The following is an 18,715-nucleotide window of genomic DNA, read 5'->3' on the forward strand; positions in this document are numbered from 1 at the left end:
ACAAACACACACTCTGCCTACTCATTTACACTCTTACATAAACACACTTAAAACTGCCAGCACGCACACAACATACATATATATAAAAGCATTTTTCCCCTTACCTCAGCTGCGAGGGAAAAGCATTCACCAGCTATAAATATGGGGTCGTTGGAGCCCCCCTCTGGGGCTCGACGTCCTGAAAAATGGCCCCTCTGAGCCTCAACAGGCTCTCTTCAGCGTTGGGGCGACCCACTGCCATCCGGGGCCGCCCTGACTCTCCGTTTACTTCACCAAATGCCCCCCAGAGCCTCTCAGGGCTCTAAATACAAAAAAATGGGACGGGGAGCCTCTCCGGGCTCGGTGCACGTTGGGGCGACCCACTGCCAACCGGGGCCGCCCTTGAAGCCCTCGTGGCTTCACACACCCAAGGAACGCGAGCTCGCGCTACTGCGGGGGAGGGGCTTGACCTTCACTTACACATACATATTTATACATATACAAACACACACTCTGCCTACTCATTTACACTCTTACATAAACACACTTAAAACTGCCAGCACGCACACAACATACATATATATAAAAGCATTTTTCCCCTTACCTCAGCTGCGAGGGAAAAGCATTCACCAGCTATAAATATGGGGTCGTTGGAGCCCCCCTCTGGGGCTCGACGTCCTGAAAAATGGCCCCTCTGAGCCTCAACAGGCTCTCTTCAGCGTTGGGGCGACCCACTGCCATCCGGGGCCGCCCTGACTCTCCATTTACTTCACCAAATGCCCCCCAGAGCCTCTCAGGGCTCTAAATACAAAAAATGGGTCGGGGAGCCTCTCCGGGCTCTGTGCACGTTGGGGCGACCCACTGCCAACCGGGGCCGCCCTTGAAGCCCTCGTGGCTTCACACACCCAAGGAACGCGAGCTCGCGCTACTGCGGGGGAGGGGCGGACACCGGCAATGTGTCCCGGCGCCCCTCCCTTTCGTCGGCTCACTCACCGGCCGGTGGCTCTGTCTTCACTCGGGGCTCTCCCTCCAGTCGGGGAGCCTCAGGGGGGGGGGAGGGGGCAGGCACCGGCAATGTGCTTCGCGCCCCCTCCGCTCGCTTCTGAAGGCCGCTCCTCTCGCCGCAGGGCTCCCTCCGCTCACGGGGGCCCTGCAGTCCAGCTGCCATCACTCTTCCTCTTCTCCCCGGACCCGGCGGTGATTACCCGGCACTTCGGAGATTCCCTCGGCGAGGACGGGGTCGAACGGCTGACTCGGCTTCCGGATCCTCGCTGGGGCGGCTCCACTGCTGCGGCCCAATCCGGTCGCGGCTCTGCGAGCCTCCATACACGCCCAGCTTCTGCGGGCAAGGCATCGAATCAGAGCGCGGCTCTCGGGACAGGCCTACTGCAAACGGCCAATCAGAGCGCGCCTCCTGTAAACAGAGGACCAATCAGGTCGCGGCCCCTTCGTTTCTCTCGCTTCAGCTTCTGATCACTTTCAGGCCCCCGGGCCGCAGCGGTGAGAACACGGGGCAATGCCGGGTCGAGGTGGCCACTCGATCGGGCCATAACAGGACAGCGAGGAGGGGGGACAGCGAGGAGGGGGGAGGGGGGACGGCGGGAGGAGGGACACAAGGCAGGACAGCAGCAGAGGGGGCGGGAATGGACAGCGCATCTGAATTCACTTTCAGTGAAAGGGGAGGGAACGGGAAAAAACGTAACTCCGCCCTGGGAAAAAATCTCGGGAACGCCCCCGAATCTGGTCCGGCCTTGACGGACAGATCCGGCACTCAATGGCTAGCCTCCATTTATGGAGCTAACCAATGAGAGCCGGGGGATGTTCCAGGAGTCCTTATTGACGACATAGGATTTCACCTGCGCTGAAGAGCTGCGCAGAGCGCAGCCTTCGGCAGGCGAAACCCAAAAACGAGGCAGAAGCAGGAGAAATCAGTAAAAACGAGGGGAAAGAATGAGAAAGCATTCAGAACAAGCATTTGCAATGCTATAGGTCTCCCATTACTGATAGTTTGCGGTATTGGCGTTTCAAATATTAATGCAGCAATAGATCATACTTTCAGTAATGCAAGACCTAGTGCACTGCAAATGCTTGCGTAGTGAGCCAGTAACCAGCATTATGTCTCAGTGAGGTACGCAAGCTGCTCCTAGAGGTCCCTAGTGAGCAAGGCACCAGCACTGCATGTCTAGGTGCAGTACCCCAAGCTGATCCTAGAGGTCACTAGTGAGCAAGGCACCAGCACTGCATGTCTACAAAGTTTGAGTTATTGGTATTCTAAATGGCAATGTTTTTTACCTATCCATTTTGCAGGGTACAGTACCATATGTGGCCAAAATGGGACCTCTTTTGGTCACATATGGTACTGCACCCTGCAGAAGATATGGTAAATCCACCCTACGCATAATGCATTGCATGCAGGACAGCACTAGAAGTACATTCAAATAGCTATGTCCATATGTACAATTAGTAGCTTTGAAATGTGACAAAAGAATAATTACATTAATTTCGAATTAGGTTGTACTCTGTGTGGAGCTGATGAAGGAAAATTTAAAGATGGTCTCATATAAATGTGTGATGTTCTATTGAGTGAAGTAACCACTGCCAGCCTAGCTTAAGACCAAGTGGGTGTCCTGCCTGAAGCCGTTTAAGAAAATAGTGCCTTGAGGCTGTAATTAAAACTTAGGGAGTAACAACCCATGTAACAGGGGGTGTCCTCATGGGAGGTTACAAGAAAAGACAAGGCGGTACTACGTAGGGACTACTAAGCGTATTGACCAATGGAAAGCCACCATTAACAAAGGACAGAGACAATTAAAAAGAGGAGTGGAAAGTGGGCGGAGCTTTATGCCCATATCCTGAATACAGCATGTCACGAGACAGCGCAATTGCTGCCTAGGCGAGACCTAAAACCCGGGAGGAAGATGATCTGTGCAGCAGCACGGGGGAGCCCCTGGCCTGGGGCCTGCATGCATCATGATCAGCTATCCAACTTATCAGTCACAGAGACTGTTGTTAATGTGCATGAACATCTGCATTTATATTGAAGGGGAATGGAACGTGTTCTGTCAAAGGCTTTACACCGAAACTCGTGAACCAACCACTTCAAATAAACAACATTTTAGCTGGCATTCCAGAGTGTCAGTGAGGTTAAAATCACAGAAACGTTTGCCATATGCAACAGGAGTTGCATCTGCTACTATGCACCTGCACGGGATGGTAGACGTGACCGGCTGTTGCAGAGATTGAACTAAACATATATATCTGTATATATATATATAGTTTATATGCAGATGCACAGAATTTGATATTCTATTCATTGCCATTGTTGAGTGTGGGTTGGAACCATGACTCTCACGTTAGACCCATTTGAGGCCAAATACTCGAATGGGTCGTATGGCTCACCCCTTCTGTGCATCTGCGTATGTGGTTTACATCATGGCAGTTTTCATGTATATATGCTTTAACAAAATATATTTGAACATAAACCAGAAATCAAGGGTTTAACTCTTTGCAATGTGGTAAAATCGTATTGCAGAGGCCTCGCGATTATTAGGGTAACTGCCCTCTCTAAAGTCATTTTTATGTGCTATCTGAAAGCATGTTACCAGTTTTTTTTCTCTAGTGTGCATTTTGCTGTTCTGTGGTGATAAATATGAATTTGACATTTGCACTGTAATAATGTGCAAGTTCGCCATTATTAGTACAGTTGTTATAAATATATTATTTTGCCACATTTTTTTTCAATGCCATAATCTATACCTATCTCCAGAAACATGCTTTAGGCACAGCAACTATTTCTAAATCCAAAGTGTTATCCAGAAATATTAAGTCTTGTTCAATGTCAGGCAGGAGCATTTAATTCTCCTCTGTTTTCTTTGCCATCTGGTATTTGTCATTCTCCTTTACCCCGTATTAAACCGAAGGAGACATGTACAAGTATGTATAAAAAAGTTAGATTGGGCCATGGGCCTAATTAAATTCTCTGTAAATAAATCTTTTAATTGGCTTGTGTTATTATTAGTAGTATGTGCACAATACATAAACCATGTAGCTAAACTAAAGTATAGTTACAGAAACCGCAACTTTTTTTTATTCCTTATACAATCTGGATGTGTTGCACTTTGGGACAGAATATCCAAATGCCAGTGTGTCATATCTTATGTGGATACAGCACAACCTGGGTGTGTAACAGTGAAGTTTGAATGTTGGTGCTTCTATCTCCACAGCAACACTTTTTTAAACTTAAAAATAAAATACCCAGTGTAAAAACCTTTAGATAATTTTTACTTTTTCTAATAGCTGCATCTGTTAAATTGCAACACGCGCTTTTTTGATGTGGTCACGTGGAGCAAGTCAGACAAAAAAAAATGCCTGATGTGATCAGTTCTCCAAACTGGCTAGCTTATTCATTAGCTTTTAAAATCTGGGCAAGTGTGTTTGTATGTTAATTTTAAACATAAAATTAGGGAAAATAATGTATGGTTGATTTTCAGAAGTACTTTTTAGTTCCTCAATGACTTTTCAAAGATTGTACGTTACATCTAGGGCGGCTGCATTTGAGTATATCAAACCCATAAAAGGTGACTGGAGGAATACTTGCAAACAGATTTAACCACTGGCATCCGCTCCAGAAGGCGTTCCATTTTATCTTATTTTTTTTTTATGCCCAGTACAGTGCCTCACCTGGTACATGAAGACCTAGGTCAGTAATTACTTGCTTAAGGTGAATCTTTGTCTAGATTAGCTCAGTGATTGAAAAATGGTGGGTTTGGGTGTTACCCACAGTGTCTACCAACGGTTTAGCTTATTTGCAAGCATTTCTCAATTATCTTTTGTGTTTTTTTTGGGATAGTCATCTTGTGTATCTTTTGCTCATGGTCTTCTTTTTTTGTTGCAATCAGGTGTTATCCAACAAACATGTGGCTCCTGATCACTTGTTACGGATATGCCGGCGTATTGGTCCTCTACTGGATAAAGAAATTCCACCCAGCATTTTGGGAGTTAATTCATTACTTGGAGCTGGGAAGCAGTCTTTGCTACGTGCATCAAAAGGTACTTGGACGTATAAGATTTCTCATTAATGTTTGTTGTGCAGAATTTGCGTGAATGTCACATTGTTTATAGAAGTGAACACCACAGTGCTCCAATTTAGGGGTTACAGTTGCTACTCTGTACTAGTGCTTACTATCTGGCTAATTTAACAAAGTGATGTTGTATTGTCTAAGGAACGACCTATTGAGAAAGGAGTCCCCCAGGGCTCGGCACTCAGCCCTACGTTATTTAATCTTTACGTCCAGCCACTGGCTGAGGTCGCCAAATGGTGGGAGCTTTCAATGGTCTCATACGCGGACGATACTCAGTTAGTGGTGGCTCTGAGTGATGACTCTGCTTTGAGCGCATCTAAGTTTAAGAGTGGCCTAACGGCCGTGGCTAACTGTATGACCTCCAATTACCTACAGCTAAATGCCAGTAAGACGGAGGTCTTATTGGTGGGAAAAAATGCTTCTGCATGGGGAGAAAAATGGTGGCCCGAGATTCTAGGAAACCTTCCCGACCCAAAACCAGAAGTAAAAAACCTTGGAGTCTGGATAGATTCCTCCCTTAGTTTTATCAATCACACCAAGAAAGTGGCAGCCACCTGTTTTGGGATCCTATGGAATCTCAAACCTATCTTAAAATTTTTCCCCCTTCTACTCGCCAGCTCATTGTGCAATCGACCATCCTCTCTCGCTTGGACTATGCAAGCTCCTTGCTTCTAGGGGTCAACCAGGCAGAGGTTGGAGGATTGCAGCGGGTGCAAAATGCGTCAGCTAGAACCCTGATAGGCCTCCCCCGCTTTCATCCGGTTGCGGACACCTGGAGTAAACTCCATTGGCTGCCTGTGGCCAAACTGATCCAATTCAAGGTTCTTTGTCTTTCATTTAAGATCCTGAAGCTCGCGACTCCACCTATGCTCTGCTCTCTCCTGACCCCATATGTCCCCCAACGACCCTTACGTTCGGAAGGCCAGCACCTGGGAGCGGTCCCTCGGGTAAAATGCTCTCGTATGGGCGGCCGCTCATTCCGCTATCTGGCTGCGAAACTGTGGAATGCCTTACCATCCCAGCTGCGTGGCTTAAATGATCTCCTGACTTTCAGGAAACCCATTAAGACTCATCTTTTCCCCTTAGACTAGAACCCCTGTTACTGTTATGTTAGGGCCTGCCGCACTGTGCTAGAGGCAGTTCTTTTCCTACTGTTTGAGAAGTGCCGGGACGCCCCTTAGCTGGGGCAGCTGAGCGCTATATAAAAATATGTAACATAACATATTGTAATTGTATTTGTATAGCGCTTAGACCAATGATTAGTTGTTGAAGTGCTTTATGGCCGATAGCATGCTACTCTTGAAGCCAATGTTAGTTGTTAATCTAGTGGATATTGGGATTACTCTTGCACTCTCAAGGAAACCATTCCATACTTGTACGCTAGTTTCTTTTGTAGTAGTTTACATTAACAGGAGTTAGGTGTGAAAACCACCTCAAAATGTATATCTAAATGGACAGAGGAAGGAGTTAATACAGTTGGGATGTTGTTTGCCGGTAATATGTTAATGAATCACAATGATTTTGTGAGGGAACAGGGAGTCCCCAATACTTTATACTTGCTGTATGCGAGCATTGCTAGATATATAAAAAATACCTGGGCCCGGGATGGTAAAGAACCCCCGACTCATGAGCTGGTACACATGCAATATCTGATTGGAAATGGGAGACAATTGACCAGGTGGCTGTATAAGGGTATACGTACATATGCTTCAACTCCAATACAAATGCAATACAGGCACTCGGAGACCAGTGGAACGCCGATTTAGACCGTATATTAATGGACAAGAATGGGGGGGGGGGGGTATTCCTAGAGCATCCAAAGAAGATATCCCACAACCCCAAGTTTAAGTTCATACAGACCATAGTAGTACACAGAGCGTATTTTAGCCCTCATAGACTGTTCAAGATGTTCCCAGCCACAGCAGATGCATGTCCTCTATGCCATGCATTGCATGCGGACTTACTGCACATGTTGTGGTCTTGCCCACGATTGATACACTTCTGGACTAAGGTGCACACACTACTACGAAAGGTGTCCCAACTGCCGGGGGGAGACACACTTGAATATTGCATTTTAGGGCTAGGCTCCAGACAAAGGAAAAATGGAATACACAATAGGGTTGCCAAAATGGCATTGATCCTGGCCAAGAGGTCAATAACGATGAGCTGGAAATCGGCGAAGGCACTGACAGTACAGAGCTGGTATGATGAGGTCATTAGATGGGGCAGGGCTGAAAGCATGGCAATTAAACGGGAAGAAAACAGAGGGTTGAGGAAGCATCCTATCTCGTTGGAATGGAACACGATATTAGAGGGGTTTATTGCCACAGATCTCTCAATACGAGACAGGTACATTTATGCTCTGAATAGCATCTCTAGCGGTAAAGCCATAATGGGACGCTGCCTGCGCTAAATGGTGACAAGTGGTGTGGGACTGAGGAGCCTCTCAAACAGAACTACTAGTGAATTTAGAGCAGGCGAGCTGACATAAGCTATGGGGTAATGATTGAATGAGTCGAGGAGGGAAGGTTTAGGGTGGGACGTTCTTATTATTTTATTAGTCATGGGAGGGGGATGGGATAAACTTTCATGGCAGATAGTGTCTTTATAATATGCGCAACCCGGTTTATTGAAACTGTTATTGTAGTGCACGTCAAATGTGCATGACATTGTGTCTAGGCTGTATGCCTTTGTTTTCATTTAAGGATAATATCCACCGACACCATGACTGTTTGTTATATGTTTTTTTTCTTTGTCTTAAGAAAAATCAATAAAATATGTTTTAAAACCCCCCCCCCCCCCCAAAAACAGGAGTTAGGTGTGATCATTAGTGGCGAGTATGTGAGTTTACACAATTGGTTGGTGGGATGAATAGATAGGCTAGAAGAACGTAAGTATTGGTAGTTTGGAAGGATATGGTTCTAAAGGGGAGGTTGGGATCTTTTAAAGGATGTGCTGACCATTTAAAGAACTACTGTAATAGAGGATAAGGTAGACATGCATGCAACTTGGAGTATGCTCCATTCAGAGAGAAAGCACGCATAGGATGGAATTTAAGGATAGGGTCGTTCAATAGAAATAAGAATGAAACTATGGTTTTAAGTCAAGGTCACTTTTTATGCAGAGTTTTAGGAATCTAGTTGGAGGCTTTTTGAGGTGGCATGCAATCTGCTGAAATCTGTAGAGAGGAGAGGAACAGAACAATTTGCATGTGAGAGAGTGCATTGTAGCATTTGTATAGTGCTTAATATCCTTGTATGGGGCTCTGAATCACTTACCCACATAGGTAGCATGCAACAACATGTGGGTTTGTTGTTGGAAGTGGGTTGTCTTTGCTTTGAGCTTACGTGGGAAATGTTTCCATTTCCTGCCTTAGACCACTAAGGTGCATTTATCATGTTATAGGATCCGCTGCTTGGTAGTGTGATGTATGAGGGTGCGTGAGAGAGAGATTCACATTTTTATAGTTTGCTGTCAGCACTGATTAGTTCCGCAGGGCTCTATATTGTGTAGATCATTTTTTTATATTCTCAATCCAATTGCCTTGTTGTTTGATCATTAAATACCTCTAAAAAACAATATAACAGTTAATGTAATTAAAAAGTGCAGCCTGGAGCACAGTTACAGACGTAGGGTCTGAGGACTGTCTCAACTCACAATCGATCGGCCATGGAGTTTACACAATTTGTTGAATGCAATAAAACAGTTCTGGCAATCCTTTTTTGGTAAAGAATGTGAACCACTGTCTTAAGAGCCATAAATTATTGTATTCGATGAGGAATCCAGGTGGATCTCGACATTGTGTGAATACAATGCGGCCAGTGGGTTACGTGTCCAAATGGCCGGCATGGGAAGTGCGTGATAACTATGTGTGCTGTCTCCTGATTGGTTATCTGTTCCTAACTCTGTGGCATCTGATTTTATGGTTTCTTGGGAATATGCGTACCCCACCCTCGTGCTTTATTGGGCCCAATCTCACTGGACCATTTTGATGTCGCTGTGCCTATCTGTGGGATAGATCTGAGCTTTCCTGTTTGCGCGTTTGTCTGCTGGCTATGTGCCACCCCACCTGTGATCTGTCAACCAGTGACCTCGGGCCTGGGTCTTGGGCCTGCCTTTCCACGTACTTCTGAGTCGGGTTACCATCGAGTTCATGATGGGCAAATTAGTCAAGAGAGATGTGATTTCATTCTTACACATGAATGTATTGTTAGTCATACTGACATAGAGTTTCTCAATATTAACATTCCACCCTCTAGTTGAATTTTCAATGACACTAGCTAACCCATACTTAATGACAGTTATGTTATTGCGGACCTTTTCTTCGTTTTTGACAATTACCACTTTACTAGATACTTGCATTCTACCCAGTCTGAGGATAGCTTATTTACAGCAGAGAATCCCTAACTAGACATAACCACACAAAAAAACCAGAACGCAATGATAACTGGTAGTAACAATGAGCACAGACTGGAATGACACTGGGGCGGGGGAACCTGGAGAACCAATTCGAGAAACACTCCTGCTTAGAAGCACCTCCCTCCTCGCGCACCTCTGTTTGTAAATGAGACAGTGCTTGGATGGCAAGAGTCAGTGTCCCGTTATCCAGGTCATTCCCTGGGATAAACGTGCAGCAGGTTGCACCAGTCAAGGCACACAGCCCTTCTTCCATTGTGGTCATTAAGTCCAACACATACAGATGCTGCTTAATCATGAGGCGGATTGCTCTCTTCTTCCTTGATTGAATTAATGCCAAGCTCAGTGCTGCTCATCATTTTAAGTATTTCCCATCTGATGATATGCAGCCAATGGGTATTAGCTTTAGTATGCATGGTGAAGAAGGGTATGGACCCTCCCGCCGATACTTATGTGTTTGAGAACAGTCTGAATTCTTCTGGAATGTTCTTGTACTCAACCCAGTCAAAATAATCTGCAGTCCTTGTTTTCACGAGCCTGATGCCGCAAGGTTGTCTTTTTTTCCTTTTTTTTTTTCTTAGCGGGTTCTGGTATAAATCTGACGGTTCTTTTCTGGGAATGACCATTGTTTGGGTGTGTATAGTTACGAGAGAACTAAGTCTGCGCCATCCAGGGACGAGCGGAACTTGCTGCACTGCCAGTACATATTCCTCAGCATGGATGTGCCCCATTGCATATCTGCAATGTGCAAGATCGTTCCACAGTTCATTTGTGGCAGTGGAAGCATTCCTTTACCTCTGCAACGCAAGGAATGCAGTGTAAGTTCCCGTACAATTAGGGGACGCCCCTTCCCTTCTAGCCAAGTGTGTTCATCCACCTCGGTATCCCAGATTTCCTGACATGAAGTGTCTACGCTTTTGTTCAAACCTCCCTTATGAGACTCATTTCCCTTCGTATCAGCGAACTGAGCAACCCTACACAGGAACTCTACGTCCGGGGTCCACTTGTTGTTGAAGACTGCCCTAGACACGGTAAGGGCCACCTTTGGACCCCAAATGGATGCAGGAGCGGATGTTTGTGCATTGGGTTTGGGGTTTTGCTACTTCCAAGCATCTGTTTTCTGGGAAGTCCCGGGGCCAAACAGTATCCTCCCTCATGGTGCCCTTCCTGCGCATCCAGTCTAGCTCAATTTGTAGATCGCTAGGAACAGTGAAAAGGTATAGAGCTGTCGGGTTGTTCTCGTATGGGATCAGATTCACTACTACTTTGTGGGGTTCTTCCTTGTTGGGCTGGATTTCGGCCCCGATTCTGCATAGGTATAAATGGAGAAGGCCTTTTGCTTTTTTGGGGAGCTACCTCTTGGGAAAACTACAGTCTGTCTTCGCCTACCACACGTGGGATCAATGAACAGACATACCACAACTTGGCTGATGTCTTAGAGCCCACAGCGGTCATATGCTGATAGCATGTGTTGTGTAAAAGGGCGTTGTGTAGGGCATGTGGAATGCTAGTGTTTGGATTGGTGTGATTGTGACTTGGGAGTGATTCCTACGCAAGTGCTGTGATAGTGTTTGAATTAACTCAGTTTGACCAGACAGTTCGTTAACAGTGAGCATGTGCGGTAGCACCCACCATAGACGGAGGGTACATAGAAGTGCAATAAGTACATAACTTGTGTAGGAGAGTGGGGTCTGCAATCCTATGGTCACCCCAGATTTTTGCTTTTTGCTTCACTGGTTTACGACTTTCCCTGGCTGTGGACCTGCTAATCAGACCCACAGCCTAGCTGTTCTCTCTCTAAATTGACATCCATGTACTTTAGGTGCATTTACCAATTGGTATTGGGACCCCTTACCAGCCCTTGTACAGTGTACCTTAGGTACCCAGGGCATAGGTGAACCCAAGGCCTACCAGGGGCTGAAGCATGTATTATGCCACCCCTGGCTGGCCATCTAAACAGACACAACTGGCTGGTAAGACAGCTGGGGCAAGGTGGTGTAATCACCCTTTGCTGTAGATATAGTATACCTATATCTAACCCAAAAATGGACACATATATTCCTATCAGTCACTCCTATGGCAGGCCTTATCAATACTGAAGGCAGAGTGCTTGGAATTATGTGAGATGGTGCTCTAGCATGAGCTGAGCCTGTCTGCAGCTTGCGGAACCAAGTCCTTATAGCTGTTCCATGATAACGCTATACCATATACTCTTAAGTGCAATATCAACCTCGCGGTTATTGCTAACTTTGGTATAGCATTATCAAAACATGTCGAGTAAGGTGTCATACGAATTGGAATACTACCCCCTCGCCAGTTCTGGCGACGGGGGTAGCATTCCACCCTTTTAGAGGGACACAACATGTATGTAACTGTGAACCCCGGTTAATGTTAACTCGAGCCTCCGCATCACAAAATGGATGCTGCCACCACAGACACAAGTCTGACCTCCTGCTGCTGGGAGTCCTTCCAGCGAGGGAGGCCTGGACAAAGGGTTTCCTGCCTTGGGAGGTGCTAGCACCACCCCAGGCAGGATTTTGTGTATTGAGGTAGGGAGACCTGAAAGGAATGAGACATGCCTGGGGAACACAAGGTGCCCTGTGCATACACCGGTTCAAACCAGTTGCTGGGGCACTCCAGCCCCAGTTCTGGCGCGAAACCGGACAAAGGATAGGGGGTGTAACCACCCCCCTTACTGGTCCCACCCATGGGAGGGACCTAGGCACTAGTACAGCCCCCTTTAGGAGAATAAAGGTAGGAGCTGTTCCCATTCCAAATTAGATTTATCCTGACATCTTTACAAGAAGAAACTCTGGACTTCGACGTTCTGCTCCACAGAAGACTTGTGGGCAAGGAGTGTCCACCCTGCAACTGCAGGCACCATCAAGCGTCCTAGCGGTCCACTTTGTCGTCCTTCCTGCCGGATCCAGACTTCAGAGCCCGACGAGACCCGGACTCCCAGACCCCTCCGACCTCTACCTACATCTGCAGCACAGCTGAGACCCGTGGGTGCGACGAGACACGTGGGACCGGCCATCTTGAAGAGACTGCACTTCGCTTCCAGCACGACTTCTGAGGCATCCTCGAGAAAGTACTTTGGGGATTGAGAAGCCCCAGCCCCGAGCAGCTCTGGCACCAAAGATCAGTCCTCCAGCATCCACGAGATCTGCGTGGGGCCCTTCTGCTTGATTGCTGCTCGACGCGTTGTGTGGTCACTTGCCGGCTGGCTAGTGACCTCCTAGACGACGATCCAAGAAATCTACACTGCTGGTCTGGTTGCTCCAGACTGGCCCTTGCTCCCTTCCAAAAGAGGAGCACCCCTGACCCTCCTGGTCCACTCCAGGCGCCGTTTCCACTCACCGCGTGGGTTGCCTTTGCCAAGGCCTGTTGCCTCCAAATCCGGATCCGACACTGCCGACAGCGAGAGCCTGCGTGGGACAGCTCGTGCCTCCATCCTGGTCGTCGAAGACACCTCCTGGTCCACGTGGCTGCAGAGACAAGCGTCCACTCTTCACCTGACGCGACAACAGCATCTGGTTCCCTCCTGGTTCCACACCGGTCACTGGCTAGTGACTTTGAACACTGTCCCCTCTGCTTTCAGGTCCACTTCTTCCTCGATCCACCCGTGGATCGCACCAGACATCTTCCTCCTGGTCGCCTGCAGCATCTTTCTTCAAGGCTCCATAGACTTCGACGCGGAAACCCGACACACTTTGACACCTATGCACCCGCAGCCCGTGGGTGAGGTAACAAGAGCATTTCGGTGCTCAAGGATAGATTAACTCTCCTAGTGTCCAGATTTCCCGTCGTTTTAGTCCTAGATAGTAAAGACTGTCCGTACTCACCTTTTTCGTAAACTGTACTGTCCATTGACTTTGTTCCGCATCTCGCGTGTGAGTTCACACTGTGCACACGCATTTCATGGGCCTCCTGTTACTTACCTAAGATTAGGATAGTGTAGTCCCAGCAATCCTACAGCCTCTGGACAGCTCCAGTCCTTCTATCGATTTCCTTATACCATTTACTTAGTATATGGTTTGCCGTGCCCCTAGGGCACCATTGTAATTTTGTGCAACTTATCGTATTTTTCCTAAGAGATTGTCATGTGCTTAGCCCTCTGATCTCATAAAGAGTTCAGAGGTGTTTTGTTATTAATAAATATACTGTTTATTTTTATAACAGCCTGTGTGGTGTCCTTTCATCTGGTATTCAAGGGACTATATGTGGTAAAACAGCTGGCTTCACATGCCAAAAGAGTTTAACCTAAGACTGCTTTGTCCATGGGTGGCAAGGTGGGTAGAACAGATCAAATCGGCGGAGGGAAGACAGGTCCATACGGATGAGGAAATAGCAGACGTGTTCGCGTCACACTATGAGCACTTCTATGAAGCTGAAGACCTGGGGACTAGTGAGGACGCGCTGCAATATATAGGACACACGGAGGTACCCTCACTGTCCTCCGAAGCATGCACAGCTCTGGAGGCGGAGGTTACATTGGAGGACATATCTGCCGCCATAGCCAAGTTGAAACCGGGGAAGACACCAGGGCCTGATTGGTTTTCCAGCAGAATTTTTTAAGCGGACAACTGATCTCTTGACGCGACACCTTAAGACCCTCTTCACCGAAGCATATCGGGGGGGGAGCTTACCACCAGACCTCGCCCTTGCTATGATCGTCCCGATCTATAAGGAGGGCAAGCCAAAAGACGAATGTGCCTCATACCGTCCCATCTCCCTCCTTAATATGGAGGTGAAGATTATAGCGACTATTCTAGCTAATCGCTTGAGGTTGGTGATTCCAGAGCTCGTACATATGGACCAGTCGGGGTTTCTGCCGGATAGGGCAACCAAGTTGAACCTCCGACGCGTGCACAATTGGTTGCAAGAAGTCAAGGGAAGGTGTGAGCCCCATTGGTTCCTTTCCCTCGACGCGGAGAAGGCGTTCGATGCGGTACACTGGCCATTTCTGATGGCGGCGCTACAGAGGTTTGGTCTCGGCCTAAAATTCCAGAAGTGGTTTCAGCTTCTTTACACGGCACCGAGAGCGCGGGTCCGGGTAAATGGGAAGTTGTCCCACGAATTCCGAATCGGAAGGGGTACAAGCCAGGGTTGCCCTCTGTCCCCCCTTCTATTCACAGTCACCATCGAAATTCTGGCGGCAAAGATAAGACAGAACCCAGAGATTTGTGGCTTCTCCCGGGAACTCTCAGCCTCCGCACAAGAAAAAATATCATTATACGCTGATGATGTATTACTGTTCATCACTAAACCTGAAACCACGGTCCCAGAACTGTTCCGGGAGTTAGAGGGCTAGGGCGGGTCATACCATAAACTGGCACAAGTCGGTCCTCTATGATCCACAGGGAATGGACCGAGGGGGGAACTTACCAGAGCAACTGGTCAATACCTCGGAGGGGTTCCAGTACCTGGGTATTTACATTACCCTAGATGGGAAACTTTCATTCAGTAAAAATATAGAGCGAATAATGGATAGCGCGGTGGCGGATATGACCAGGTGGAGGTAGCTGCCGCTCACCCTACTGGGCCGGGCGGCAATGTACAAAATGATTGTCCTCCCAAAGTTCCTATATGCCCTTCAAAACGAGTATTACCCACTCCCGGCCAAGACGATAACCAAAATTCGCACGGACCTTCGTACTTTTCTATGGCTGGGGAAGCAGCCGCGAGTGGCCCTGTCGACGCTTCAGCGTCATCAATATAGTGGAGGGATTTCACTCCCCAACCTAGAGGCCTACTACTGGGCGGAACATCTAACTCCAATAAATGATTGGATGCACGCCCCGGCGGACCACCGGACCTATGCGTTGGAAAGGTCCAAAAAGATAGCACCCAAAACCCATTGTACTATCTCTACGGAGGTGTGGTGCGGGCACCGCTTCTGCCGGCAACGGTAATCACACTGAACGCCTGGACCAAGGCCACAAGGCGGATGGGGTGGGAAAAGAAACCTACCCGACAGACGCCGCTATGGCACTGTCAATGGTTAAAAGAACTCAGTAAGCTGCGTGGCTTCCGAAGGTGGGATGACATAGGCATATCAACTATCGGGGATGTGATTGCAAAGGGGGAGCTGAAGTTCTTCCAGGTACTTAGGACGGAATTTGGGTTGCACCACACACAACTCTTCAAATACACACAGTTGAGGCGTGCATGGAGGGCCCAGAACATCACGCCCACGGAGATCCCGGAATATACACCATTGGAAGGTAGGCTGCTTCAGGAACAGATCATGGGTCAGGCGGTATCCCTCACATACAAAACTTTGACAAATAATATGTTAGGTGACTTGACAGGGCTGAGGAGCGTGTGGGAAGCGGAAGTGGGAGAAATGGAAGATCTGGACTGGGAGATAGTCCTAATGCATCCCCGGGAGGTGGCGATCAAATCGAGACTTCGCCTCATCCAGCTGAATGTGCTCCACAGAACATATTTTGATAGGGTACGACTCCTCAAAATGGGGAAAATAGAGGACCCGACCTGCCTTCAATGCCGCCACCAGCAGGGGGACTTTTACCACACTATCTGGGCATGCGACAGGATACAAACATATTGGTCGCACATATTCACGGAGCTAGGGGAGGTCCTAGGGGTGACTCTGTCGCAAGACCCAAAATTGGCATTATTAGGCATGACAAACGAGGTGGACCTGCCACGTCCCCTGCTTATCTTTCTGGTGCTTGCATTGGTGGTGGCAAAAAGGGACATTGCAAAGTACTGGGGGGCATTGGAAACGCCTGACATAGAGGAATGGAGGAGGGGCTTGGACTTATATATGGCTGCAGAAAGAGTAACTTATAAAGCAAGAGGCTGCCCAAAAAAATTCCGGAGAGTGTGGGCAAAATGGAGGCAATACCATGGATTGGAGTGTGGCCAACAAGGGGAGGGAGCCCGGGGGTGGGGTGACCGAGATAACGACGGACCTACCAGAGGTAACCCTGCGGATTGTGAGAGCACCGAATAGGCATACCGCAGAAGGCGGTGGGCACGAGTCCAAGAATAGGAGGATGTAATGTTTGTGCTTTGTGGTGGGAGGGGGGGAGTAGAGGGGTGTAAGCTGCTTTTAGTCATGCCTGTTTTTGTTGAAGTTATGAACATAAAATGCATTCTAAGAGTTGTAGAACCAAAAAGTTGCGCAAACGGCTGACAGTGGCGGAATGTTGACGCCACGCCAGCTGATGATTATCTCTATACATATACTTCTTGATGCAACAATAAAAACAAATTTATAAAAAATAAAAATAAAGACTGCTTTGTCCATGCTACCATTAGGATAGCTGATCTATAAGGTTGACTTACAACCAATCACCATAAGGGTTGTTTGGACTGATACAAGGTGATCACTAGAACTAGTGAGCATCATATATCAGGCCAACTTCTCACAACTCGTTATTGAACGTTGCAGATCTTGGGTATGAATCCAGGGGAGGCATCTGTGGTTCTCTGACGCTTGGGATGTCTCGTTTAACCGTTCACTCAAAGATAAAGTTCATGGTGCAGTGTGTAATTTTGGTTTGCACACTTTAGATCCGCGTTGATGTGGCAGCTGAAAGGTGGTGCACTTGGAGGGTCTATTGTAGTCCTGTTGGAAAAGAGCTTAGTTTAAACAAGCATTGGCATAGCCAATAGGTCTCGCTTTTGGGACCTTATAAGTATTTAATTATGCAGCAGAATATCCTTGGTGCAACAACACCAACTGTTGCATGGCTAAACGCTTATAAGGTCCCAAATGCGAGACCTATTGGCTATGCCAGTGCTTGTTTATACACATGCTACATCCCGCATCCGACAAAATAATTTGTGCACACACTGCAATCATTCCAAAATCCAAGTGCGGAGTGACAAAAACTATGTTAACAACCCCGTATGTTCTTGATGCAGTTTACTAGCGTTGGATCTGCCCTGTGGTTAAGGGGTAAGAGCGAGGTTCTGCAGTTCAGTCGACACAGATCATAGTCAGTAGCGACAAGAAGTGATGTTCAAGTGATTATGAGTGAAAAGTAAAGATTCAAGACGTGTTTTTAAACTGTAAAGGGTGGGCGGGGACTGAATGTCAGAGAGAAGAGAATCATAACGCAGGATCAAAGAGGCCGGGAGAACAGGATGAAAAGAAAACGAAGGCCTGAACGAAGACACAGAAGAGAACGTGGATGTGAAGGGGCAAGAGCACAGTTAAGTTTGAACTCAAGACAACAAAGGTGACTAGAATCTGAAGTACGGAAAAGGGGGAAATAAAACAGATTGCAGTGATCAGCCAGTATGGAGACACTCTACCTGGTTCAGACACTCGGGATAAAAGAACGGACATGACAGCAGCACACAATGAGAGGGATTCTTCGGTTGTAAGCAACCTGCAGCACAAGACAATCTTCTACCTTGCACAGTGTGAAATGAACTAAAGCGTTTTGCACGGATTTATATTGTTTACTTTAACAAGGCACATTAATTACTTGTAGGAAAATGATACGACAAACATCTAACCGCGCTGTAAATAGAAAACCAAGAGCGGCCGGGAAACTGAAAGTACGGCCGGCCACCGGCCAGCCATGAATAATTAGGGGAGGAGAAGCCGCAGAGCACACGCTGGGAGAAGCCCTTTGATGTGGTGGCGGCCGTGAAAAAAATGCAATTAGGAGGGAGGGAGGGAGGCTGATGCGCGTGCTTGTTTGGTCACGTTATTCACGTGAACTCAAAGAAAACCGCACCAAAAAGCCCTTGGTTTCACGAGTATTTTGAGCACTTGAATTCTCTCCATTTCCCATTCCTTCGGAATGGAAAAGGCGAGACCGAAAAAACTTTGCATGTGCACTGTCGTAAATGATCTTTTCTTTGGGGTCCTGTATTTCCCTCAGGGGTGTGTTCTCCACACTTCATCTACGCAATTTGTAGCGAGGCACCGGAATGTGGCCCCGGTCGTGGTATCTTTTTGATTTTTGATAGTTAAAAGTAAACTTAAAGGTGACTTATTGGTAAATTGGTAAAATTTATTACCTAAGTGGGTGCTTGGATTAGTGCGAAATGTTTAAGGAGTTGTCTTGATTATAGGGATGGATTGTATCAGTTTTTATCTAGGGTTTTATAAGCTCCAGTTACCCTGAGGCGCTCTCTCTTCTGGTGTGTGTATGGGGGCCCCACCGGTGCGGGCTGTATACAACCTACATGTGTGTGGGACTATGCGAGGAGGAGGGCGTGTTGCTGCTGAGCGTTTGTAGCTGCAATGT

The 18,715-nt window shown here is 47.4% G+C and overlaps 1 protein-coding gene across 4 annotated transcripts in view; it reads left to right on the forward strand.

Annotated features, from left to right (window-relative positions):
- Positions 1–18,715, forward strand: part of BRWD1 (bromodomain and WD repeat domain containing 1) — a 2,464,655-nt gene that overhangs the window by 19,525 nt on the left and 2,426,415 nt on the right. For all 4 annotated transcript variants that reach the window (XM_078656838.1, XM_078656840.1, XM_078656841.1 and 1 more), the window contains one exon: positions 4,878–5,028. In XM_078656838.1, coding sequence (XP_078512964.1) covers positions 4,878–5,028 — 151 coding nt within the window. The remainder of the gene's footprint in view (positions 1–4,877; positions 5,029–18,715) is intronic.

The sequence above is a fragment of the Lissotriton helveticus genome, chromosome 8, assembly GCF_964261635.1.
Source record: "Lissotriton helveticus chromosome 8, aLisHel1.1, whole genome shotgun sequence".
Classification (NCBI taxonomy): domain Eukaryota; kingdom Metazoa; phylum Chordata; class Amphibia; order Caudata; family Salamandridae; genus Lissotriton; species Lissotriton helveticus.